General features: G+C 36.9%; 1 protein-coding gene and 1 pseudogene across 1 annotated transcript; one reads left to right on the top strand and one right to left on the bottom strand.

Moving 5' to 3' along the window:
* LOC149248536 (peroxidase 12-like) overlaps positions 1-27809 on the bottom strand; it is a 277343-nt pseudogene that overhangs the window by 46429 nt on the left and 203105 nt on the right.
* LOC149248539 (uncharacterized) lies at positions 14744-20207 on the top strand. Its single transcript, XM_089450379.1, has 3 exons — positions 14744-15071; positions 16160-19303; positions 19819-20207. The coding sequence occupies exons 1-3, from the start codon at positions 14744-14746 to the stop codon at positions 20205-20207; spliced, it is 3861 nt and encodes a 1286-aa protein (XP_089306505.1).

Below are 27809 nucleotides of genomic sequence, written 5' to 3'. Positions count from 1 at the left end.
GTCAGGTGTCATGCATGATTTGGTATTATCGCCAGATTTAGTATATTGATTTTATTAGTCACATTGTGGGCTTTGATGTTTGCAGATTGTTATGGGCAGAGTTGGTAATTAAGTGCCCACAAATGAAGCTGGAGAAGTTACAAGGTAGCTATTACTCCATTTTGGCTTTCATGCAATATTAAACAAATGTCAGAAATGAGGTTTTCAAATTTGATTAACTACCAGGTTCTGAAAAGCATAATGATGAGGCATCCATTCAATCCCTATCACACTCTTATGGTGTTAAGATTAGACTAAATTTGCTTCAAGCTCGACAGTTGGCTGGCTTCCATGCTTTTATTCCTGCTTAAGTGTGCATTGAGTGTGGATTTCAAATTCATTCTTGTGTAGTCTGTTGTCTTTTGCTTTTGTCAGTTTATCCTTTTAGTTTATGGTTTATACTTTACTGTATATATGGATGGCAACCAAGAAACAGAATGGGACTGAACTCTGAGAATGAGAGGCAACCAATGTAGAAAAAAAATAAAATGCCCAACAACAGAAGATGGTATGCACAAAAAACACCCCCAATAAGATGGAAAGCCTGGCACAGTAGCACCCTAGAGATCCCAGAAGTTGCATCTTTCATTTAATGCTAATGTATAGCTGTCTCTGCTGATGGTTATTTAGTAACTGCATGTCTACTTGTGAGTACTGGATAGTTATCCAAAGGTAAAGCAATGGGTTCTAAAGGATAACATCCTATAAATACACGAAAAATCTTTACTTCCTTAATTATAGATTTGCATGATATGGCCTTCACTTGGTGCTACATGGTCTAGGAATCGTATAAACATTTGCTTTTCCAGATATAATTTCCCTTTCTAGGCTTTGTTATTTGTAATTTCCCTTCTACCGCAGCTACTAATTTTACGGTTTCTAAATGTGAACCGAAACCATCATGATTAATAGCCTGAATAAAAATGCCAGAAGTTAAAGTGATATAGAAGATGTTATTGTGCAAACAGAGTTGAAACATTTTTTTTTAGTTGTATTTAATGATGGAGGGTTGGGGATGTAGATTGGTGTACTGTTTGATCTGAATGACTATGCTGACTGCTTTTTATCAAATACTATACAGATAACAGGCTTGGTAGCTACTTGACAGACAAACATTTCATCATGCATCCGAGAATGAACTCAAATACAGTGCTGGAACACCCCAGTGAATTTAGAGACGATAATGAGAACAAAACTTGGCCTCAGTTTTTATCAAAACTGAGGATCAATCAACTTATGATTGGCACCTACACATCCGGGGCATTAACCAACAATCATATTCAACCTTTGACAGCCTACTCTTGTTGTTGCATAACTCAAAGATTTTGTCAGATAATGTTGTCAATTAAGATTATTCCCAATATATTTAGAGTTCCCTTCTAGGTGTCATGCCTTCTAATCCTTATCTGAACTCGTTTTTTTGGTTATAATTTATCACAAGCTATTACTATGATGGTAATGGTATATGGCTATAAGTGTTTTGCTTACAATAACAGTTAATATGGTCTCTTCTAAACATTTTGTTTAGGTTGTATCAAGCTTTTAGAAATCTAACTTTCATTTTGCAAGCTTTTCAATGGGATTCTCCCTACTTGCAGTCTAGGGCTAAGTTTTGAGTCTGAATTATCAACAATACTCGTAGAGATCGATGCTAGTCACTTAGCAATGTCAACAGAAATAAGCTTTGGCATTGTATATTGTATTCAGAACATCTCAGCTTTATGATTTCTGTGTCATTGTATATTGTATCCAGAATAGTTGGGCTTTATGAATTCTGTGGCAATGTATATTGTATTCAGAACTTCTCAGCTTTATGACAGCCATCTCTCATACAGTGCTTGACCTAATTTGATAGCTATGTTCACATCAGATGGTCGATTATATTGCTCACAGAATCCCAATTCAACTCTGTGAACAATAGTTTTTGCTCTGCTACATTGTGTTTGTATTCAAATTACCTACTGTAGATCGTTTGGGTTAATGCAATACTTGGGTAAAAAGGGGCTTTTGCATATGTAAGTTTTCTTCGACTTTCAAGAAAATATTGGGTTGTTCAGAGGAATGACTATTCTTCCTGCCAGTTCTCTGCTTGATCAGCTTTTTTGACAGAGACCTAGCCCATCTGGTTCGTGCTTTTCTTTGCTCCCTTAGAAATTTCTTCTGGTTTAGAAAAGAAGCAGCTATGGATTATCATGGCGGTTTTTGTCTTTTCTTTAAATTATGCTTCAGCATTGTCCTTTTGTGGGTTTGATGATGTTTGCATTTGTCCTTCATGTTGCAGAAATGGACTACAGGGGTTATGCAATAATGGGCATTTGGATTGCAGAAGCTTTGTTGGCTATGCTAGGGAATACATCAAATTTGATAGCAACATTGGAGGAGAATGATCTTCTTTTGTCTTACGGGTACTCAGCCGGAATTGATATTGAATCACCAACCATAGAATCAAACCCAGACCACTTGTATTACATTTTCAAGCTTAGATGCTTTCGCTTCAGCACAAGTAACTAGTTTTAACTTGATGCAGGGACTTGCTGCCTTGCAGCTTCCCTTGTTTATTTTTGAAATTCACCTTCCATATCCATTATATTGAGAAAAAAATCATCTTCGACGTCTATCACATTGAGTTTAATAAATAATTTTTAATAAATAAATTTTTTTGTTTGTTTGTTAGGTTGATCGTGTTTCTAGGATGACTTATGGTTTGAGAAATTGTGATCTAGGGGTCTTTTAAGTCACGCTGACTAGGCCACAACAACTCTAAGCTGACTGGATTTTAGCACATGTAGTTCAACATCCCTCCCTTCTAAGTCACCAGGCCACAACAACCCTAAGCTGACTGGATTTTAGTATGTGTAATGCAACAACGGATCTCAGCCTTGTCTTCTATGTCACCCTGATTGGGGCACACCAGTCCTAAGCTGACTAGATTTTAGCATGTCTACCCCAACAACCTCCTTAAAATTTGATCGCCATTCTAAAGAAGCCCATCCTCAACCAAATGTGCTGTTAAAACTTGACTTAGACTTGAATTAATAAATAAGTTTTTGAAAAAAAAAATAGAATTTTGAAAAAAAATATACATATTTTCAACGTCCAAACTCACTACAAAATTATAACACATAAATCAACTTATTCATCTTCTCTTCTCAATTACAGATTTAATGATCATTCCAAAATCTTCTCTGACTAAGGTACCCGGCATAGGATTGAAATTGTCAATTGAAATAACATGCATCGTCATAATTTTGAAGCTATATGGTGTATATTGAACCTTATTATTTGCCATAAGTTTAGATTCTATGATATTTGAAAACTCAATCAAGGATGCCCTAACTTTTTTACTAGGTATGTCATTAGAGGGATATTGGGAGTCCGTAATCTGAGTAAGGATATAAGATGTAATTGTCTGGGCATTTTTGTGTTTATTGCATATTTCAGAATTTGTCACAAGTCAAGTTAATCGTTTTATTTCTCTTGATAGTCAGATTCAGAAATATTTACAAACTCTCCAATCTACATAAATCAAGTATCACTAGAATAAAAACTAAAGGGTCGAAGTATCAAACCTGAAAGGGCTACCAAATCTGTCAAATTGAATCCCTTGGAATCAAAAATGGTTTGCAGCGTTGTTAAGTTTGAAATTGGAATCAAAAATTCTTACCAACGATCGTTGAATTGGCGTAGTCAAGGCTATCTCTGCGCCGAAGCGGTACTGGATAATTTGGACCTCCCGCCTTCAAAACGACAACTTGTATCAATCCAATTGCAATGGCACAAAAGTAGCGTGGTACCAACCGTAGCGACCGAATCACGAGCAGCCAAAGTCACAATATCCGCGCACGATACAACACCGCTGCACTTGGCTTCTATAGCGGCCTTGATTTTGTTGATTATGGCGATGGCGGTGGCTCTCAGTGTGAGCTTTGGAGTATCCTCCAGCTCACCGGGATCGCTTGATGTTCCTGTCAGCAACAGAGATGCATCGCAACCCTTTCCAGAAAAGAGCAACAGCATTAGATTAATAGCATTTAGAAAACTGTAACATGTAAAGGGGTGCAATATGCAAACAATCAACCATTGTAATTCATAATTCATATTGAGATTCGATGTTTTACAACTACGGGAAGGTTGAAGGATATATAAGGTGGTTTTATGTATGTGAATGTTGTAAACCTTTGCGATATTTTTGCCCCCAAAAAAATATTTTTGATAAATTTTCCTCAAAAAACTGTTCTTTCTTTATTCGATGGGTGATATTCATAATGAATAAGTATGGTTTTATCCAAATCAGGATAAATGCATAATTTCAAAATCTGCAATCTATCTGGAATAGATATAAATATTTACAAAGTTGTGTATTTACAATAAATTTAACATGTATAAATATTTCCCCTATATATAAACATGTACCAAAAAAAAATTCAATAGATATAAATATGTATAAATTTAACACAACTTTGTATAGATATTTATAATAAATTTTGTATGTACTGAGATTTTGTATAAATTTAACAAAATATTAGAGAAAATAGAATATAACAAATCATTACATATATTTTCTAAAATTTAAATCTATAATCTACATTTTAATAATTAAAAAAATTATATTTATAATCTAATAAACAATAATAATCAAAATAATAATAATTAAAAAAAAATTAAATTTAATAAATTAGTTAAAGATACTATTTCTTCCACATTTAATATGTGTAATCTAAAATCTATATATATATATAGTATTTTGGTTAAAAATTATATTAATTATAAATTTAATAAATTGGTTAAGAATAAGACTTATTTCGGTCATACATTTAATATAATTAAATTTAAATAAAAAATACGAATCATTTCTATAATTATTCAAATAAAGCAAAACATTTTAATATATAATTCGATAATATTAAGTTAATTATACATAATTTCGTATATTTTTTAATTATATTTTAAATAAAAATACAATAAAAATATATTTATCAAATTTGATTGAAAGAAAAATATGCATCTTAAACACTATTATAATAATATTCTAAAATAAAAAGAAATTATTGTGTAATTTATTTTTAAATAGTGGTAAAATTTATCATTGCAACTAAACTTTCTTTCATTCACGTGCCTCTAGATTTTCACTATTAATATGCTTCTTTACATCCAATAAAAATGAGAAATTAGTGTAGAAGAAGTTGAAGCAATTTTATTTATTAATTTTATTAAATTTTTGGAAAAAAATTAATAAAATATAAAATATATATTAAAAATATAAGTTAACTGAAATATATTAAGATATGGGATTATTAAAAATATAATAATTAGAAAAATTTCTATATATATTCAAATTTAAAATAAATTTGATATCAATTTCTTTGGAAAACTTATGATTGGGAAAACCAATGATAACTACTAATAGTAGGAACAACTATTAAGCGTTGTTATCTCTTAATGCAGGGTAACTTATCTCTTTTATTTTAGGAAAATGGTGACTTATAATTGCTATTTTAAGAAAACTACATTTTAAGAGTAGAGGCTTTCAATCCTGCTAGATACCTCTAGGTTTTGGGTGGTTAACCTGTACCCAAATACCTTTGATCTTGGGCTGTTAACATGTTCCTGTATCTTTTGAAGAAGATAAACCCTTACCCAAATAAAAACAATTTTAAGTGACACTCAAAACTCATAGTCTAACCTCAATTCTTATATTTATATTTTAATAATATTTTTAATAAACGTAAACATATATATACCTACCCAATACACTTTAGTATAAGGCTGTTTCACACTCAGGTGTATAAATCTTAACTAATAAAAAAAAATTCATCAAAGACTTATTGAAAACTTTATATCATTCTATAAATAAGTTTGGGAAGATTAAAACGAAGAACGCACTTTAAATTTAAAAGCGCCATCAAATAACTCTAGTATAGTCAATGAATCCGCTATATCGTTTTTAAAACAAAAGCACGGCTCATAACCTAAACAAAAGAGACAAAACATAACTAAAATCTCGAGGCTCAAGGCTCACAATTACCCAGCTAAGTAACGAAGCTAAATATCTGCTTACCTGCACAAAACAATCGTGAAAATGAACTCTCAACAATCCTGCAGGTTGGGTGATATCGGCCTCCAGCACCTGTTGTAGTGTTGCGTTAACAATGGACTCCAAATCTGGGCAAGTCTCGTTGTAAAATGTTCATGAGAACCCATCCACAGGCGTTGGCAGATCGCCTGTATCTATATCATATCCGCTGGTAGAGATAATAGCGACAGAAACAAATAAAAAAACACAAATAGGGGTAAAGGTGTGTAACGCCCTGTAGTTCTTCATCGTCTTCTTTTGCAACTATGCTGATATTTGATCCTGTAATACATATCCACGCAGGATTTCAATTCCAATAATTATGGCGATTTCAATATTTTATTTACTTGTTTGACTATCTTCCAATGGCTAGTTTTCAAAGGCTAACTTTGGGCAATGATGCACCCTTATTTCTTTCTCCTTGTCGTGAGGATGAACCACATTGGCTTGTTTGAAAAGTCGAACAAAGTCTAACGATGTGATTACTCCAAAAGAAATTTATCCACAATATGGCTCACAAAAGTCTCAGATCTAAGATTAAATTTTGTCTAAGTCTTATTGTTTATTATGATGATAGTTAAATTAAATTCTATTTAATTATTATTTATGATTCTAAAGTGTTCAATAATATCTATGGAATAATGGTGAAGACTATTCGTACTTAAGTTTATCATACTTATTATTAGTTTTTGTTTGCACAAATATCTATTCTACTGTATCTTATTGGTACTTAAGTTTATCATACTTATTATTAGTTTTTGTTTGCACAAATATATATTCTACTGTATCTTATTGTTACATTAGAACGTGTTTAGAATGTAGAATGAAGATCGAAGCTCTAAGTAAAATTAAGTGAATGATTGTTAGATGTATGCATATCTTAACCTTTTATAAGCAGATTATTGAGAAATATGGGTAGAGTAATAATATAGTGTAGATGTTTCATGTTAGTTATAAATTGCAAATATGAATGAATTATAGATAATTCACTACTTCCATGTATATATATAGATATAAACTGGATAACTAATTAGGAAAATGGGCTATCATCAGTTTATGTAAATGGATTCACTAAAAATAAAATAAAGCATGCTTGCATAGAATGAATATAGATGATTAAATTAAATAATATTATAATCTGGGATGGAAGAAAATAGAATGAATGCATGGATAGAATGGAAGGATGAGATTGAGAAATTGTGTTCATGGCTTAGCTAACTATTTATTAAGTTGATCTATTGGAATGATTATTATTTTAAAACATATAGCTAAACTAAAAAGAATCCATTCTATAAAAATGACTTGACTACTATGAGATATATTAGTAGCCATTTCCCTAGTTTGTAAGTCTAACCAAAAATCATGAGTTGACTAACATAGTAACTACGTCTTAGAATGGTAAGAATTGGAAGTACTTCTTTCATCTATCATTGTAGAATGAGACTAAATGGGTAAATATTGTTAAAAATATAAATTCTTTGATTATATCTCTATATCATTACCAAAGCATAATGATTACATGCATATACTAGACAACAGGAAAGAGGGATATATATGAGCTGTAACGGTCCAAGGAATAACTATAATAAGTAATTTTAACTAAATTAATTGGACACGTAAGGAAACATGGAATACATTATGTATTCCAGTAAACTAATCTACAAATTCTTTTGATTGGGAGTTCAATTACAATGAGTGTTAGCATCCACACACATATAAAACTTTATGCAGATATACTTAATATAATTATACTTTTCAACTTATGTACAAAGGCTAAAGGAATTGAAATAATATATTAGAGAGTGTAAGAGTTAAATAAATATAAGAAAACTAAATAAAGGGGATTTCATTAAGAAAATCCTAAATGAAGTTTCAATTTTTTTTATAATAAAAATATGTAAGAAAACAACTCGTATAAATAGGTAGGACATAGTCCTTTATTGAAAAACAAAATCTTTCATATTAATAAACATAAAAAATTAGGGATATACTACTAATTATCTAGATTTCTATTGTGAAAAAAAAAACCATGTAGATGGATAAACTCTATGTGATATGTAATAAAAATTTTATTGTAACCATTGCTTCATGAACATCCACCATGAAATAAATAGAAAGAACAATTATAACTACTCTATCATATATCCTTGTACATGACATGGGCTATGTGAAGTAAATATTAAATAATCAAATGGATCCATTAGCCAAACTCATTTCATTGAAGTTCAAAAAAAATTGTTTGAATATTATCTTCTATTACAAAATTTAATGACTCAATGGAGTTAATAGATTATAAAAACCCATAGATGAATACAAATGTTTACACACTGGTAATCCATTAATGGCTTTAATAACTTGTGTTTGTACAAGATATCAAAACCTTGATAGGGTTGAAACAATAGAAACCGTGAGGCAACAAACCAAGAAGAGCATGTAGCCATTTCTAAGGCTTTTGGGTGAAGCAAGAAAGTTGCAACCTAGAATGTACAACCATTATTAGTCCATAAATTGACCATAACACAAGAATCCAAAATGTGTTGCAAGTTAAATCCCACTCTCCAACCCATACTTGTCATGAAAACAATGAGAATGTGATTATATTAGAAATGTAGAGAATCAAGAGGTAAATAGTATGAAATTAGAAGAGGTTGTGCCCAAATACTTGAAGGGGTCGCTTGGGAGGTCACCTCTAAAAACTGACGTGCAAAGAAAATCCAGTCAAATTAGTTATAATGATTCTTGAAACACTAAAAAAAAACTGAAAAATTTAAAGTGCTGAAGCTAAAGTTCTTTTGACTATAGTTCTAGCTAAACTCTTAATGTAACTAGACAATGTTTTAGTCAAGAGTGAGTAATTTCATAACACTATGACACTTACTCTAAGAATTAAAAAAAAACAATGAAGATTATACCCTTCCTGAGAAGGGTCAAACATTTTCACACATAAATGGGGATTTGGGAATGGTATGAGTCTTATATTTATTTCAAAAGGAACTCATCGACGATTATAAATGGTTTTATAAACAAGAAGGATTTCTAAATTTTATTAGATGCAGAGTCGACTAAGTCGACCCATAACAACTAGCAAAGTAGGGTACTCTGGTAATTGGAAGAATAAATTACAAATTGAAGGAAACTTCTTCAAACATTTAACATACATTTACAAATGTTGATACTAAAATGAATAAGAATTTTTTTACGTGGCAATTATATGAGCTTCTCAAGCTCTTCATTGTAATCATCCTAGTGAATGAGAGGAAAAATCCATATAGAAGTGATTGGACTAGCACAACTGCAGAAATGGGGCAAAAGACACAAAAAAATTCTCATAGAAAATAAAAACAAATTGGAAGGGACAAGCTAATACAAACCAGTCTTAAATTACTAGAATGAATGCAAAAAAAAATTAGTATGATACCCAAGGCAACCTCTAAGGGTCATCCGTAAAAACCTCAACGATAAATTGACACCAAAATTATTACATTCAAACGAGGTGGCATGTTGCTCTGGTCCCTAAAGGAAACAAACTGAAGAAAAAAAATTTATTGTAAAGTTTGAAGATAGGGTTATTCATTGATGAATATTATCCATTTTCGACTCTTAGATATTAGACGTAGATCTTAAGTGTAGAAAAGGTGTGCAATTTCCACTCCATGTGAATTTCACATTGCAAGCCATGACATGGCCTTCCTCCATTAAGTCAGGTGCATCAATAACCAAACCAACAATAAAACCTATCCTACACACATAATCTCTAAATGTTATACAAAGGTATAAAGGTAACACAAAGGTAATTACATTGTATATGTTAAGGTATAATCATGCAGCATTTTAAATTGATATAATATATGATGTGCAAAGGTGTAATACTTAGCAAAATTGAGTAGGTAGTGGTGTCATTATTTATTCAAGAAGTAAAAAATCATATGGTGTAATTGTGCTTCACATGGAAAGATAGCCATATATTTAATGATACCCACATTGTATAATGAAGGCTTAGAGGTATTTTTCTCCACTCGATTTGAATCCCTTATTGAGATTATTCTCCAAGAGTAAGGTGTAATGGGGCTAATGTTGTAAATTAAATAAATTCATGACCATATCAACTAGTGTTAATTGAAACCTAAAGGAGAAAAGTATTTAAGGAAAAAAGTATTTTAAAAGAGACACTGTTAAGAAAGTCAAATACAGACTCAACACACTTAAGTGAATAAAATAATACAACTAACCTAAATAATGTACATGGAAAGGAAATATAGTAAGAGATCTCCAAATAGGAGAGGTAAGAAATTAGTTACTAGAAAAATCTATATGACCATAAATAGAAAAAAAATGAGGTGAGGTATGTTACATTTAAGGATGAATAATATAATTTAAATTTGAGAAATAACATATCATCTAGAACATGTATTCAAAAATGGGTTATTGAAGTAAGATGGAAGAGGATTCTAGGTAGGCTAAGAAACAATGGTGAATGAAAATATGAAAGTGGATCAACCATTTGAAACATTTTTTGACATAGACTCTCAAATAAAGTGTCATCTTAAGATAATCACTAAAATAAAAATTTATATGGACAATTTAAGTGCATTATGTCTCAAAATATCAAAGAAAGTGTACAACATTTTTTCTAGTATCCTATTACATGGGGTTTCTAATACCGACACTTTTGCCTGATAGGCGTTTATTGTTGTATAATATGGGAGGTTTATTAGGAAGATTTTAGTCTAATAGGGATTACCACATCATAGAGGAGAATCCCTGAGAATCCTTCAAGGTATTTTCTTAGGGACCTTAACATAAATAAAAATGATTTTATTTCCTTTCATAGAGCTACATAAGAATGTGGAAATCCATAAGGATTTCCTTGAAAACCAATTATATAATGCAAGAATTCACGACATTTAAATAATACTTCTATTTTTTAAATTAATCCTTTTTTATTAATAAAACCTACTAAGATATCATTCTAAGAAAAACGATCCTTCCTGTATCTTGTATTTGTTAGAATTAATAACCAAAACATAAGGTCATTTCTTCCACAAGGATCACATAGTCTTAATTCCAAGAAAATGCCTACTAACATGAAATGATGACCTGTAAAACATACCAGCAAGCCTAGATAGGATTTGAAGTGAGGTGTACGTAATTATCACCATGAGTCCCAACTAATAGTAATGTGCATGATATATTGAAAGTAATGATTCCATGTGTTGTTGTGAGTTTTCATTGTGATTTCCCAAGCATCAATATTGAAGAAGTTGTTTCCTATGTATGAGTTGTAGTTGTGATCTAGACGTGTCTAGTCAGTTATTTATATACTATAAATATGTAACCATTGAGATCAATAAAATATAGTGTGTGCGATTTATGTGTCTAATTTTTCTCTTTGATCATCTCTCTCCATATTTCTAACATGGTATCTGCCTTGACTCTCTCATGAAAGGGGATGGGATCATGCAATTTTATCCATGATACTCCTGTGTACATAGATTAGATTAATGGAGTGTTTGATCTATTGTTTGTGTGAATATTTGAATTTTGCGTGGATTGTGGATAGTTGCATGCAAAGGAGAATTGCAAAGATACAATGTTGATGTTGTCGTGCGAAGTTCCATTATGGATAATTTATTGTAAAAGAAGAGGAGATCTACTTGTGAAGAAGCCGGATCAGCATAGATTTGGTTTGATCTAGTGTGGATCTAAAATTGAGAGTAATGTATACATGTTTAAATGGTGGTTATCGAGATTATCAAATATTGCAAGATGTACAACTGCGGCATGTAGGTGGAACGCTAGCATTTCTCCTACTAGATTTGAACTAATAAAATATTATAGTATCTTTTATCCAGAGATTGAGATCCAACCATTGCAGATCTGATGGAAAATACCAATATGAAAGCTATTAATCTACACAGATTAATAAACTACAATCATTGATTTTGTCTCTGTACATTTTGGTGGTTGGTGTGTGTTATTATTGGTTATAAAAGAGGTTGGTGGTTCTTAAACTAGAAGCCCTAGTATCTGAAAAATCAATTCTTGTGTCTTTTTAATGGTTATAAAAAGGGTTGGTGGTTCTTAAACTAGAATCCTCGATGTCTAAAGCATCAATTCTTGTGTTTTAGTAAGGTCAAGTTGTTTGATCAACTTTTGAACATATTCAGTATCTTGACCTCCAGCCTAGAAATTAACGCATAGCCGAAATAACAATATCTGACATATGGTGGTTGGTTAATAGCATGGTTCATTACTTGATGGTTCTTATTGTGGAAGTCGCGACGAGCCGATGTGTCAATATATTTGATCTTGCAAAGTTCATCAATGATGGCTAGAGGAGGTTACGTTTTAAATGGAGGTCAAGTGATAGCTCAAAGATGTGGTGGTGAAAGAGCGGTGCTTCTGAGATACTAGAATGGATGTGAGTGTTGATGAATACCAGTCAAACAAAGATTATCCATTTTATTGTAATATGTGCTTTCAATTTTTTCTATACAATAATTAAGGGAGGGTATTGGAAGTAATGCTTCCATGTGTTGTTGTGAGTTTTCATGGTGAGTTCCCAAGCGTCAATCTAGAAGAAGTTGTTTCCTATGTATGAGTTGTAGTTGTGATCTAGACATGTGATAGTCAGTGATCTATATACTATAAATATGTAACCGTTGATATCAATAAAATACAATGTGTGTGATTTGCGTGTCTAATTGTTATCTCTCATCATCTCTCTCAACATTTCTAACATGATGAAAAAAAAGGATATCTTATTTTTACCAGATATTATAAGTAGCAAATATTGTGAAATTTATTATACCCCTTGTTATGTCTAGGTGATGTATGCTATGCTGAATATTTTACATACATATAAGGAATCTACTTTAGAATTTTTTTTTTCATAAACTAGAAACATTAGTCTCATTTATCAAACCTATTACTTAGGAATTAGAATATCATTTCATATTTGGATCCCACTATCAAATACATGGTTGTTTATGTTACTTGTTTAGACACTTTTGTGGTTTACTAATAAATTTTCTATCCAACTACTCTTTCATAATATCTTCCAAACAAAAAACTCACCAAAACAAACCTTGTCTATTATAATTGAGAACTTATCAAGTTTTACTTCCAACATATTGATGATTGCAATTAATCACTAGGTACACATCATATGATACTAACATTTCATTGATATGGAAGCTTTATTAGAACACCTCTTACTTCCATCCTATTAGTCATTTAAATTAAAAAGAAAGATCCATTAAGCTTATGGATAAGATAAGATACTTTTTATACAATGTCAAAAATGTCTCTAAAGTTAACATGGTAAATTTCTAACTTTGACTAAATTTCTTAGTCACAAAAGCAAAGCTATATCTAAACAATGAACAAATACATATTTCAAACTTAAGTTCGTTTGAATAGACACTCCTCTAACCCAAAAAAAAAATGATAAGTAGTCATATTAAAGAGAAATAATTAATACATAAATGAATTTCGTCTTCTCTATTATTAAGTTTATCAAATTGTACTTTCCTCCCTATTTAAAATTTTAATCACTTCGATTGCAAACGGACAAAATTTTTCGATTGGCTGCGGCGATTACAGAGGAAGCTCCCGGGACTGCGATTGACCTAGCCCCTGCGCCGCCCCGTGCTGGCGCTGCGATCTGCAGCTGCGGATCTTGGCAGCCATGCCCAGTGAAGGGGAGGCGGATCCTCCCCCCCTCCCTCCAGAAGTTATAGAATTTCAAAAAATTATTGATGCATGCAACAAACGCCCACCATCTGCTCAACAACAGAAATTCGTTAAGAGAAAAGAATACATTCCCTCGGTGGCCCTCCCTGAGGAAGAAACCTGCCGCTCAGCTCTGAATCTAGCTGATAGAGGGCTCATAGGGCAGTTTACCGGTCTCTGGCCTTCGCCCAAATCTGTAGAAAACTGGATCAAGAGAAACTGGACCCCTCTGATCAAGGAGGGAATTAAATCTTATTTTGTAGGTAAAGGTTTCTTTGTATTTGTCTTTGAATCAGCAGAAGATCGAAGTCTTATTTTCAGGAACGGGCCATACTTCATGGGGCCACAGGGACTATATTTAAACAAATGGTCTCCAGATTTCGACCCGACCCAAGATGTTCCTTCTGCGGTTCCAGTTTGGGTGCGGCTTCCCCATCTTCCCCTGCACTGCTGGAGTCAGAAATCTCTCCAAATCATCGGCAACTCCCTTGGCAAATACATTGATCAGGCCGCAAGGAAAGATCAATATTCATGTGCTCGAATATGTGTGGAAGTAGATCTGGAAGAAGGCCTACCCGAAGCAATAAAAATTATTGTGGCAGGATGGTCACATATCCAAGAGCTGGATTACGAGCAGATCCCCTTCAAATGCAGACACTGCCACGACTATGGCCACTTTGCAAAAAATTGCAAGAAAAAAACGGAAGATCAGAGCCACCCCCACAAAGGAGATCAATGGACTACAATTCAGAAAACGGGTCATGCAAAAGCAACAGGTAAATTACCACAAAATGGAATGATCAAGGAAAAGCCAGCAAAGAAATTGAAACACAACAGCAACCGAATGAGATCCCAAGCACTGAAGAAGCCTCTCCATCAGAACCCCCAGAAACGGATATGAACAATCCAGCACAGGTCGAAGATCCACAGACAAATACAGAGCGAGGCGGAGATGCATCGCCCGGCTCTCCTCAGGACAGCCCCTCCAGGCTTTCGTATGCAGATATAATAAAGAAGAAAAAATTGCCAGATCCACCAGACTCCTCAGATGAAGAGACCTATGAGAGACCCTCAAAGAAAGCAGGCAGGAAGACCCACAAAGCAGCCAGGGAGGAGGAGGCAGAGCGACTCAAAATGCAAGGAAGCCAGTCCACAATAGAGATGACTATAGGACGAAATACTAGAGGAAGATCCACCAAGGGAGGAATCCCAAATCCCTCGCCAGGTAAATAATGCGTATAGTCTCTTGGAACTGTAGAGGTCTGGGGACCCAACCAAAAATTGAAGCCGTCAAAGATCTGATGAAAATAGAACCCTCAGACATCCTCTTGCTCCAAGAGACCAAAATCGATGGGCGAGCCCTCAAGGATATCAGCAAATCTAAATGGAAGAAGAACGATGGCATAGCAGTCAGCTCAAGGGGAACCTCGGGGGGCGTTGCAACTCTCTGGTCGGAAGATCAGTTCCACCTATCAAACTCCCATGAGACCCAGCACTGGATCTTCACGGAGCTCAAGCATTTAGAAAGTAAGTTAACTATAGCTTTATTCAATTTATATGTTCCAGTAAATTATGTAGAAAAAAGAGACTGTTGGAATACTCTTTCGGCCTTCTTAGATCAACACCCCCTAAACAACATTGTCCTGGGAGGAGATCTCAACTTAGTCATGAAGCCAAAAGAAAAAAGGGGGGGAAACAGCAGCAGAGATCAGTTGCTCCCATTGGTAGAGGAAATAATGCAGCAGAGGGATCTACTTGATTTTGCCCCGGTGAGAGGCAAATATACTTGGACCAACAACAGATCTGGGTCTGACCACATCGCTGCCCGGCTGGACAGATTTCTAATTCAAAGTTCCCTGCTGATGGAAAAGATTCTCATATCAACAAAAATTCTCCCCAAGCTCTCCTCGGATCACAAGCCAATCCAACTCCTTTTGGCTCCCGAAGAAGATCTTGGCCCCATTCCTTTCAAATTCAGTCCTCTTTGGATTGAAAAAGCAGGGTTCAAGGACACGATCCAATCAGCTTGGGATATCCCCATCAACGGATCCCCAAGTTTTGTTTGGGAGCAAAAATTAAAAGCCACCAAAAAAGCTCTAAAAGAGTGGCTAAGGAAAATCCATAACCCCACCAGCCAGTAGAGAAAACTCGATGTTCAGCAGCTAGAAACCTTGCAAATCGATATCGAAGGGCTCAACATTACCCCGGAAATTTTAAATAAAGAAGCGACCTTCCAAAGAAACATCCACCAATCCTGCAGAAGGGAAGAAGAGCACTGGAGACTTAAATCTCGCAGCCTCTGGCTAAAGGCAGGAGACCGAAATACTGCCTTTTTCCACCGACAATACAAAGCCCGCCTATCTCGGAATCATATCACTGAGATTAAAAATGATGAAGGGCAGATCTATAATAAATTTGATCAAATAAAAATTGCAGCTGAAAACCATTTCAAAAATCTATATGGCACAAGGCATGAAGGAAGCAAAGAAGACATTGAGGATCTTCTCTCTCATATTCCCCACCTCATCACCCATGAAGACAATCAGGCTTTACTGAAACCAGTTTCTGAAGAAGAAATCATCAAGGTTATTTGGGCAATGGAACCAGATAAGGCCCCTGGGCCAGATGGTTTTACAATACATTTCTTCAAAGTCTGCTGGGACATCATCAAAATAGACTTGCTGAAAATGATACAAGGTTTCTTTGGGAAAGCCAAGATTGGGGGAGGCACCAACTCCACCTTTCTCGCTCTGATACCAAAAGAGGCCAACCCGGAAACATTCAACAGGTTTAGGCCCATCTCCCTATGCAATGCCTCCTATAAAATTCTGTCCAAGATTCTGGCAAATAGAATTAAACCCCTTCTGGACAAGCTGATATCCAATGCCCAAGGGGGTTTTGTCAAAGGCAGACATATCTTGGACAATATCATCCAAGTGCAGGAAGCCATCCATTCCAGCAAACAGAGGAAAGAGAAGGGGATGCTGATCAAGCTTGATATGGCTAACGCATTCGATAGAGTCAACCATTCCTTTCTTCTCAAAGTCCTACAATCCTTTGGCTTTCCTACCCAGTTCATCAATCTTATCAAAGCTTGCATCTCATGCCCCTGGATCGCCCCCATGGTTAATGGACGCCCAACATCCTTCTTTCAAGCTCAGCGCGGATTAAGGCAAGGCTGTCCACTCTCACCTTTCTTGTACATTCTCATGGCAGATACTCTTAGCAGGAAGCTGGCTGCGGAAATGAACACAGGAGAACTCCCAGGAATCCGAATCGCAAATGATCTAAACCCAATAAATCATGCTTTATTTGCAGATGACTCCATTCTTCTAGGAGGAGCCTCTACTAACATCGCAGCTAATTTCAATGTTGTTTTAAAATGTTACTGTAGAGCTTCAGGAGCCGTTATAAATAACAGAAAGAGCTCGATCTTCGGATGGAATGTGAGCCAACATAATCTCAATAATATAGCCCGGATCCTTGGATTTGAGTGCTTCGCACAATGGGACAGCATCAAATATCTCGGCTTACCCCTTACAACCGGAGTCAATAACAGATCTTTGTGGCATGGCATCATAAGCAAAATTAAAGACAAGATCACTTCCTGGGGAGGTTATTGGCTAACCAAGGGAGGAAAAATTATCCTTCTTAAATCCGTCTTATCTGCTCTTCCCATATATCAAGCCTCCTTTCTTCTGGCCCCGAAACACATTACGGATCAGATCTCCTGTCTTCTACGAGACTTTCTCTGGAAAGGAGGCAGAGGCAATCACAATAAAATTCATCTGGCAAACTGGGAACTAGTCAAGTGGCCAACTCTCGATGGTGGGCTCCAGATCAGAGATCCTACTCTCTCTAATCTGCTACTTGGATGCAAGCTTCTGTGGAAAATATACTCAGATCCTTCACATCAGGTCAGTGAAATGTTCATCTCAAAATATGCGCAGGGGATCTCCCTCAGGCATCTGTCAGCAAATAATACTTCAGCAGACACTCTCACCTGGAATCTCTGCAGGAAAAGCATAAGCAGTTTCAGTAAACATCTATACCGCATCCCGGGCAATGGGGAGAAGACCCTTCTCTGGAAAGACCGCATCATGAACAACCCTCCTCTCAACTCCCATGCAGAAATCCGGGACATCAGAAACTGGCTTCACGATGCAGGAATAAGAAAGTTGAAAGATATCTCTGAGTGGGACAGCAAAGGAAATTGGATCGAATGGGCGATCCCTCCAGTGCCAGCGCAGTTTCAACACCAAACTGAAATACTCAAATCACTGCTCTTAAATGCAGCGCCGTTACACCGCAATATCGCTGACAGATGGGGGTGGGGTGAAACTGGGTTTTATACGCCATCCTTGGGTTACTCTGCCCTGCAGATCAAAAAAGACAGCCTGAGAACGCCATCGTTCTGGAAACAGGTATGGAGTGCCAAGGGACTACCCAAAGTCAATTTCTTCTTTTGGACCCTCATTCAGAATAAGCAGCTCACTGGGGACAACTTGGCAAAACGAAACTTTGTTGGGCCTCATAGATGTGCATTGTGCAGGAACTCAGGAGAAACAGCCCCCCACCTGTTCATGGACTGCGTTTTTGCCAAAGAAGTATGGACATTAACCCTTCTTGGTCTGCCCGTCTCCCCGCCCCATCACAGCTCCATTGCTGTTCTCTTTTCTGAATGGATTCATCACTATCCTCATCCCATTCCAAATAAATCCTTGTGGATTCACATATGGCTTTCCATTCCTAAATTTGTAAGCTGGGAAATTTGGCTGGCGCGGAATGATTTAATTTTCAATAACTCCCCTCGCTCTCCTGCTAAGACCGCCTCAATTGCTAAAGCCCTCCTCATAGAATCCGTCCTCCAGCACTCCCATTTCTCTGACTCCTCCCTTCTCCCCTCTGAAAAGGCTTGGCTGAACCTCCACAGCCCTCATCCCTCTTGCAAAGCCCTCTCCCTTCCCCCTCCCCTCCCCTCTCCTTCATGGAAAATCAGAGAATCTGAAGCAGCTTTCCAGAACTGGTGGAAGAAGCAAAATACAACTTCAATCTTCTTTGACGGAGCCTCCAAAGGAAATCCGGGGGTTGCGGGAGCTGGTGGAGTCATATACTTTGCAGACAATCTCAGTAAGGTCCATTTCTGCTGGGGGCTTGGCATTTCCACAAACAATCAGGCAGAGCTCCTCGCCCTCACAAAAGCCTGCCAAATAGTGCAGGATAAAGGCATCAAAGACTGGCAAGCATTCGGAGACTCCGAAATCCTCATTAGGAAGATCAATGCAGATGACCAGTTCAGCAATGCAATCCTCAATAAGTCTCTGAATAGGCTGAAGCTAATCCTGCAAGACTTCACCTCCTACAAAATTTATCACATCCTCAGAAGTCTGAATAAGGAGGCAGATGAAATGGCAAACAAAGGTTGCCTATTAGAACCGGGAACTCTAAACTACAATGGTAACAGCGCTAAGTCACATAGCATATCTTAGCTAAAGGGCAGATCAGAATAAGAAGCAGAAAGCAAGGATCACACCACACTGAACAAGCATGAGAGGAACAAGACTGAATCTCCGGCACATCATCTGATACAGGGCTCAGCAAGAGGTGTACAGGTAAAATTTGGGGAACTTACTCCTTAGCGAATATATTCTCATAAGGAAGCAGCAGCTGGAAAAGATGGAGGCTTGGAATTTCTATATAAAATCAGATCTATCAATAGCCGGATCATGGTTAATGCAAATGATAGAATTTTACTGATAGCAAGAGGACCATTCCTGTTTGTAGACTCTGCGGAGCATGGGCAGTAATACTAAGACCCTGTCTGCCAAGTATGCTGCCATTATAAAATCATGCTCAAAAGCTGTCTTCTTGGCATGAAAAACAAAGTTCAGAATCTAAGTAGGCATTTGGTTCATCAATGAGACAAATATCTGCAAGCTGCACAAAGATGTGAAGTCATTGACAAATTACAGTTACTGGTCGTAGAAAATTCCAAGGCATATGCATCTCATCTAAAAAATCAGTTGGACTTTGTCACGCTACTGCACTCAGAAAAGGAACGGTGGAGGACTACACAAACGAATACTGCTGGACAGGGCTCTGCCGACGCCATTGGGCTCGCTTGGAGGGTTCCAGTCTACAGTGGACAGCAAAATACGTGCCAAGATCTTCAGCAGCTTCAGATAAATCCTCGGCAATCCTTGTTCCTATGACGGAAATGCGCAGAGTCCTGAGAGGTGTCGTTTCTCAGGCTTGCGGTTCCAGACAAAGCCACGAAAATCCTTGTCCCCAAGCCGCGCAGAGGAGAGGTGTCAGCTTGCAGAACCCCCTAGGCGGGAAAATAGAAAGGAATACTTTGTAAAACTGGGGCGTTTTTGACCTTGGTCAAACCAGATTTTTATAATAAAAGATATCCGTTACTGTTAAAAAAATAAAAATTTTAATCACTTAAAAATATCTTATCAAAAAATGTAGTTAATTACAATTTTAATATCATACTTCATTGTGTTATAAATCTCTTTATTAAGGTATATAGATTTTTGTTATAAATCTCTTTATTAAGATATATAGATTTTTGTTGCTAGAATTGTTCATAAATAGAAAAAGCTCCACAAATTGAAAAGTTTTGGTCTATTCTTCCACGAATATTTTTATTTTTTAAATATCATTTAATATGAAAATTTATTTTTTGTTTTTCAAATAATGAAATATTATAAAATTATAATAAATAAAAATCACTAGAAACAGACAAGCCACCATGAAAATCTATATCTATATCCAGAAATAGAGGAGCCAATATCAAATAAAAGCTTGATATTCACTGCCATTAAAAGATAATTGAATGCAACGTACGAGCATCGCATTATTATGCTGGTAAATTGTTATTTAATCATACAAAAAAATACAACATATTTACGCACAAGATCTCGTTGAAATTTTCTTAGTTTTCTAGATGTTAAACGGACTAGCGGATCAACACCACCCACTAAAAGCAATATAGAAAGTTTTGATGACTAGCAGATCAACACCACCCACAGAAAGTTATATAGAATGTTTTGATGAGGATAAGCAATTGAATCTATATGTGAAGTCATGAATGATTCTTCATAGTAATTTTCAAAAATATAAGCAATTGAACCTATATGTGAAGTCGTGAATGTTTCTTCGCAGTAATTATCAAGAGTAGGTCGCTGGAAATTTCTCCAATCAATATAAATGGAAACCTAGTTTCAAATGAAAGGTGCATGGGACATAAATGGGTTTTATAACGTATTTATGATTATGTGATAATTATGATATGTATTAAAATATATGTTAGAAATTAGATTTATATTAAACCATGAATTTATAATGAAACTTATAATGAAAAATGGTATGAAATAAAAGCTATTTATGAGATAATGGTGGTAGAGGATTGTCTATATGTGATACCATTGATATTGATAAGTATGGTATGCATTAAAATATTTATTTAAAGTTAGTTTTATGAGAAAATGTAGATACAATGTTAGAGGGAAAAATGCAGTGTTAAATGACATTTTCATAACAAACTGAAACAAAATATTTTGATTAGATTCTATGCTTGAGATTTTTCATTAGAAACTACAATATAAAAAATAATATTTAATGAAACATTACAATATTAAAAAGTTAAGGAATTGAAAAGATGGTGTGTGTATATATATAAGCTAATAATAGTATCAATATAGATTGATTTTAAATTTTGATCTACCTAAAGTTAATTGGGAGCAAATATCTCAAGACACAAACTTGTTTTAAATGTAAAACTTGAAGAAATATATTGATGCAGGAGCACCTAGGCCTAGCCAGCAATGTGATGGAGTGGTCACATGTTATGGCTAATGCAAGTTTGGAGGAAGACTTGGTTGTTTTATTTGTATTAATTTCAAATAAATGTAAGTAATTAATTATTTCCTAATTCTGAACAGAATCGGCAATAAAATGGCAAATGATCCTCCCTGCTTCGAGATCAAGCCAAATAGTTTAGCTTGTTCAGATTAGGATAGGATTTGATTCTAAATGTAGAGTTTAGTCCTTGATTTGTGGAAGGAAACTATTAGGGATGACATATATGCAATTTCCTTGTTTTCTGAAGGATGCGAGAGGAGAGACGGAGAGAGGGGAATCGAGGCATTTGTAATCCTACAGGCCGCATAGGAGGAAAAAGGCCGCTAAATAGAATGATCGGGCTAGAGAGGGCAGAGAACCAAAATATAGCTTTGTATTTATGTTTTGAACATAGAGGATTGATTTTGAGAGAAGAACTATGTAAATGATTGTATTGCTTTTGTGGCACAGCTGTTTAATGTGTAATCTGGGCAAGGCCAAAGGCTCTGTTATTTGTTTACTATGAATAATCAATATTGCATGTATTATTATGTAATTCGCCCATGGAGGCCTTGAAGGCTTGTTTTTTTCTCTGTATTTAGATCATATTGATGTAGGCCTGTGTTTTCCATGCTTTTTAATGGAATTACTATGTTAAAGAATCGTTTGGCAGGTGCGTTCCATTGTACTGGTTTGGAAGGAAGAAAACCCAAATACATTAAGTATTGGGCGTAAAACACAGTTGGATTGAGAATCTGGATCTCAAATCCTTTAAATAGAGATTTTGATTGTTATCGAGTCCGTAGAACCCCAAACCACATCGCCCCTTTGTATTTATTTATTATATCGCCGAAAACCATTTACACTGGAAACCTGTGCTAAAACACTTAGCGTAACTATGTGGCGGACTTGAAATTTTATACATGGAGGCTTTGAGCACTATTGGGTCTGGCATATATATCGCGTCAGAGCATCGCAGTGGTGGTGTGTCAAAGGCCAAGAACTGAACCTTTTTCGATTGTCGATTGCGACATATCGCATCGTGGTTTTGGAATGGAGGTGTCATATATTACATTGGGTATGTTGTAAATGTTGATAACAATTAACATTATCGCATCGAACCTCCACTATGTGCCAGTGCCGATATATGGGGCCATTGGGATCTCCAGTCACCGATAAGGTGAATTGATATGGACCGTTAGATCTCATCGCTCTAGATCAATAGTCACAAATGCTTGTCACGTTGACTTTGACGTATAGTAAGTGCACCAATAGGAAAAGGTAAAAACAAATGTTTTTGTGTAGTTTCCAATCTATTTCTGCGTATTCAGATATCCCAGTATATATGAGCTTGCGATGGTTTGCGATAGCGATATTATGATAAAACAATGGTACAGAGGTGATGTGTGAATCGATAAGGTTATGAACATAGGTATAGTGTTTATTGGAGCCCGGTTAAGCATAGAAGGGCAGAATTTCCCCGGTAATCTCTATGTTTCTGTGTATTTCAATAAAAGGTATGGTCCTGGGGTTTTAACTGTATAAAACGCTTCTGATACATATATATGTGGGCTGAAGCTTTAAAGGGGCCATGAGGGGAATTTTAAGTCCTGATAAGTTGGTTAGAGCATGTGGCAGCCTTAGGGTTGAACCATTTTTGGTATCAGAGGAGGAAAAGGAAGCAATTTCCTGCGAAGAGATGTTATGCTTATGAAGATTTAAGATTATAGAGGTATGAAAATAGTAGCATGTTAATGAATGAAGTTTGCACCAAATTACAACAGTGAACTGTAGAAGAGCTTTTGGGAAGTTCTTAGAGATTATAGCAGAACTTGCAGATGCAAGAGATAAAGGAAACCCATTCAAAACACAGGTGACAACATAATAAAGTGTGAAGACTGCATGTTGGGTAGCAAAGGGCCCACGTAACAAGATTTTGGGCTCACAAGCCCATAATTTTGGAAAAAGATATGGTAAAGGACTCCACAAAGTGCGTGGAGAGTGAATTGTAATAAGTCTAGTCAAAGTGTTGTCCACCCAAAGATAACGTAGAATAATAGGAAGTGAGTCAGACTGCCATGGTCAGCGGACCATGGAAATGTATAAATAGAACGAGGCTCTAAGGGTAGAAGGCAATTTTTTTGGGTTTGGATGAATCATAGTGCTATGGGTCTATAAAGATTGTATGTGCGTCAGTAATTCTGAGTTGAGGGTATTGGTGGGTAGATAGAGGCTTCGTACTTCCGTGTGCAGAGGCCTAGTAGAGTCGGCAGCTGTGTGCGCAGACCCCTGCAGCTGAGTGCACAGGGCAGATCTGGTTGTATTGACGAAGGAATTGAATAAAGATAAGTTGGTTCCGAAAATATTGTGTTAAATCTAAACTATTGTGGATCTGATTAATTGATGGTTGACATTTCTATTGGATCTGTATCCTTATGCTTATGTTATGGGTATATGCAAATCTATATCCCTTTTGAATGCACGCACAGGTTATCCTGATTAAATGTTTGCTTAAAGACCGTAACAAGTAGATTTGATCTATAATACCTCATTAAGTAATAAGTATTAAGGAATATCCCTGTTCCGAATCTGCACAGAAGCAAAGTGGCGCATGGGGATAGAGCAGCGTGTGGTGACAGAGCGGCGCGCGAACCGTCCAAGCCACATCAAGACATCCCAAGGGTGTGGAAGCCTATTTCCAGCACCCTCCCCTACTACCTCGGGTGAGACCTTAGTCTGCGCTCTGTGGATTGTTGCTGAAAGGGCCGGTAGCTGCGGGATTTGTTTGGCTAAATAAATCTTCGCGGCCAGGGTCAGGCCCATATAAGCCAACAAATGGTTCCGTTGCCGTGATCAGGATCTGCTTAAGGGATGTCTAATGTCAGAACACTGGAACCCTACAAAGAAATAGCATGAAGAGTGGTTGGATCTGAAGCTCCACGAGTTTGTGGTTCAGGAAAACAGAAACCCATGGATAACGGAGGAAGAATGGTTGGACCACTACATATACACAGATATCCACAAGATCTTCTTCGCGACATTTCCGATAGAGTTGTACGTGTGGATCGCGAGGTTAGCTGACAGCGTGAGAAGGTGCAGACTAGATCATCATATTGTGTGGACTCTGGAACTGGTGCACAGGCTAGAAGCCACTGAAGATAAAATCACACGTGCAGTAGATCACTGGTTGGATCGGGTAATAGGAGGGTTTATCACTGAGTTCGTGATAGATACAACCGTGAGTTATAGTGAAGCAGAAAGGCAATTTCTCCAAGTACCATGGGGTAAGTATATCAAATCGTTGAATACTTGGATTAAAATGTTGTTGTGTGAAAAATAGATTATGCGCATTTATTGGTGTCTAGCATAATGTGGAGCAGAAGAGGTTATCGAGGAATAGGAGGGGTAAGAACAATCCTTTGGTTTCTATCTCACGGGAGAGTGAGGAGGAGCTCGCAAGGTTCTTGCTAAGAAGTGTAGTCAAGTTAATTAAGGTCCACTTTTCGCTCATACCACCTCCATCCACGCCACCACCTGTTTCACCTACATCCAATCCATCTACACCGACATCGACCCCACCCCCATCGCCACCAAAAGTTGGGATGGCAAGCATAGTTTAGCTACCGATATTTAAGGGTGTAGGAAATGAGGAGCCAGGTCGGTTCTAGTTTGTGATAAGGTCTATATGGCAGCAATCGAGGATGCATTAAACAAAGAATTTGGTCAACCAAAATCAGAAGCATAGTCAGTTATTGGGTTCAAGGAGATCACAATGTTTCCTGGTGAAATCCCGTGGGATCTGGATCAGAGATTGAAAAGCACCATCCGCGAGGCGAACATGACACTGTCAGATGCGTAGCACTACGGTTTGTTTGTGGCATCATTGACCCCACATCTGAGGACGGCTCTGTCACAACAAAAGATCTCAACCCAAGCTGAAGCATTAGAGACAACAATGAGGTTGCATGAAACTCCAATACAGGATCTAGGGTTGGGAGTTCAGCAAATCCACGTGCAACTACAAAACTTGAGCTTAGAAATGCAAAGCTTGAATCAAGAAAGGATGCCCTAACTGGAGGTGCACACAGAGGTAGGCTGCATTAAATGCAAGAGTCAAGGACACAACAAGGACCACTTCTCCGTCTTTGTGAACTATTTGATGGGGGGGGTGATACGATTAAAGCTGGAGGTACAAGCAGGGCCAAGTGTGCCACATGTGCTCTGGTGTGCGATTTGTCAAGTGTTTGGAAAACACGTAATGAATAATTGCCACCTATTGCAGAGGTATACCTAGACCGTGCAACAAATGTATTGCAACTTTTGTAGATAAGTGGGTCATGACAAGTGAACGTGTCGAAGTTATGACTTAATGATGTAAAGGACCTCAGCCTACCAAGTGCAGATTGAAGCTTGAGGTTTCGACGCAGCCATAGGGCCACACAGGGGATTTCACTTACGTGGCCGAGGAAGAGGAATGGCGCCTAGGCAAGGGCGTGGACAGTAGATTTGTTATAACTGTGGAGGGCCAAGACACTATGCTCGTCACTGCACTAGCCCGACCATGATCTCTTCTCCATATTGTGAGCAGTTTGACCATGAAATGATAGATTGTCTGATGTTATTTTCCCAGATGTGTGAGAAGGGAGTATTATAGCCCACCCCAACTCAAAATGTCCAAATTATGAGATCAGAACCATGTGAAGAGGACCCCAGCATAAACATGGTATTAAGGAGTGGCACCAACATAGGAGGAGATGCGCAGAAAGAGTTCGTAGCAGATGTCAAGGGGCACGATGCCCCTCTAAGGGAATTTGAATTTGAGGTGGAACAAGGAAGGAGGACATCAAAGGAAGCCCTGAAGAGCTTCACAGAAGTCTCTACTCCAGGTAGGAGGGACCCACTTGAGCCAAGAATGGACCCCTCCATGATTACTACCTTTTTAAAAATCGGCATGAAGTTGTTGCACGATAGTAAAGCCGTTAAAGGATTATAGAAGCTGATCACTAAGTGCACTGGGACGAGCAAGCCGCGCGTAGTCCAGAAACTAGGAAGACATGCTTTGCGCATCGGGCGAGAGATGAGAATGACAGTGCAAATCGGTGAATACGAGATGGAACAAGTCGTTATGGATTTAGGCTCGGATGCGAACATATTACTTAAGCAAACGTGGGAACACATGGGTAGGCCCACACTATAATGGTCTCCGATTCAACTAAGGATGGCTAACCAACAAAAGATCTTACTAATGGCCTGACTGAAGGGGGTGATAGTAGACATTGAAGGTGTAAGTATGCAGATCAACTTCAAGGTAATAGAAATTTTTGATGATGGTAATCCCTAGCTTGCATTGCTTGGAATCGATTGGACCATGGACATGAATAGGGTCATTAACCTAAAAAGACAGAAAATGACGTTCGAAAAGAAGTCACTATGGGTAATAGTTATGCTGGACCCAGCTAAAGGAGAGCTCTATACCGAACTTGTGCGCAATGAGGACAGTGACAATGAACTACACTGCATCTACCAGATAACAGCATAAGATTAGGACCGGGTGAATCCCACAGAGGATGGAAGAATCTCATGGGAGTGCAATAGTTCCTGCACCTCGGATTCGGATGAGGAGATTGAACAATGGCAGAATCGATTGCACGAAGTCACAACACTCAGCTATAACATGATGGTTATGTCATTGCGAAGCATTACCACTAAAGTAAGACAATGGCCAACAGATAACGACACTACAGATGAAGGGCAGTTTTTCAACCTTGGCACTCCCATCGTAGCCTAGAAGCAGCTTAGTGCGTCGAAAGGAGTGCTACGCACATCGAGGTGGTATGCACAGACAAGGCTAAGAAGTAAAAGGTGGTTCCATGTAAGGATTAAAGGATGAGCGCAGCTACCACGCTAGAGCAGGGAGGTCATTCATCCACCACAAAGGCTAGGGTTGCATGAGGTGCAATCGCTGACCCACCTAAATCTATGTGTAAAAAGGGGCAGCTGGGCTCATAAGACCATACACAGAGCAGAGTATGCTAAGAGAACTCTATCCACGACTGGGCGGGCCAGTGTCCCTACAGTGCACCCTAAACACAAAGACCTGCGCGAACAGATTCAA

The sequence above is a fragment of the Pinus tabuliformis genome, chromosome 7 (assembly GCF_031772625.1).
Source record: "Pinus tabuliformis cultivar Carrire ecotype Pingquan chromosome 7, CPIR1, whole genome shotgun sequence".
NCBI lineage: Eukaryota > Viridiplantae > Streptophyta > Pinopsida > Pinales > Pinaceae > Pinus > Pinus tabuliformis.
The sequence above is the reverse complement of the archived record's forward strand: the minus strand, read 5'-3'. Positions and strand labels throughout refer to the sequence as shown.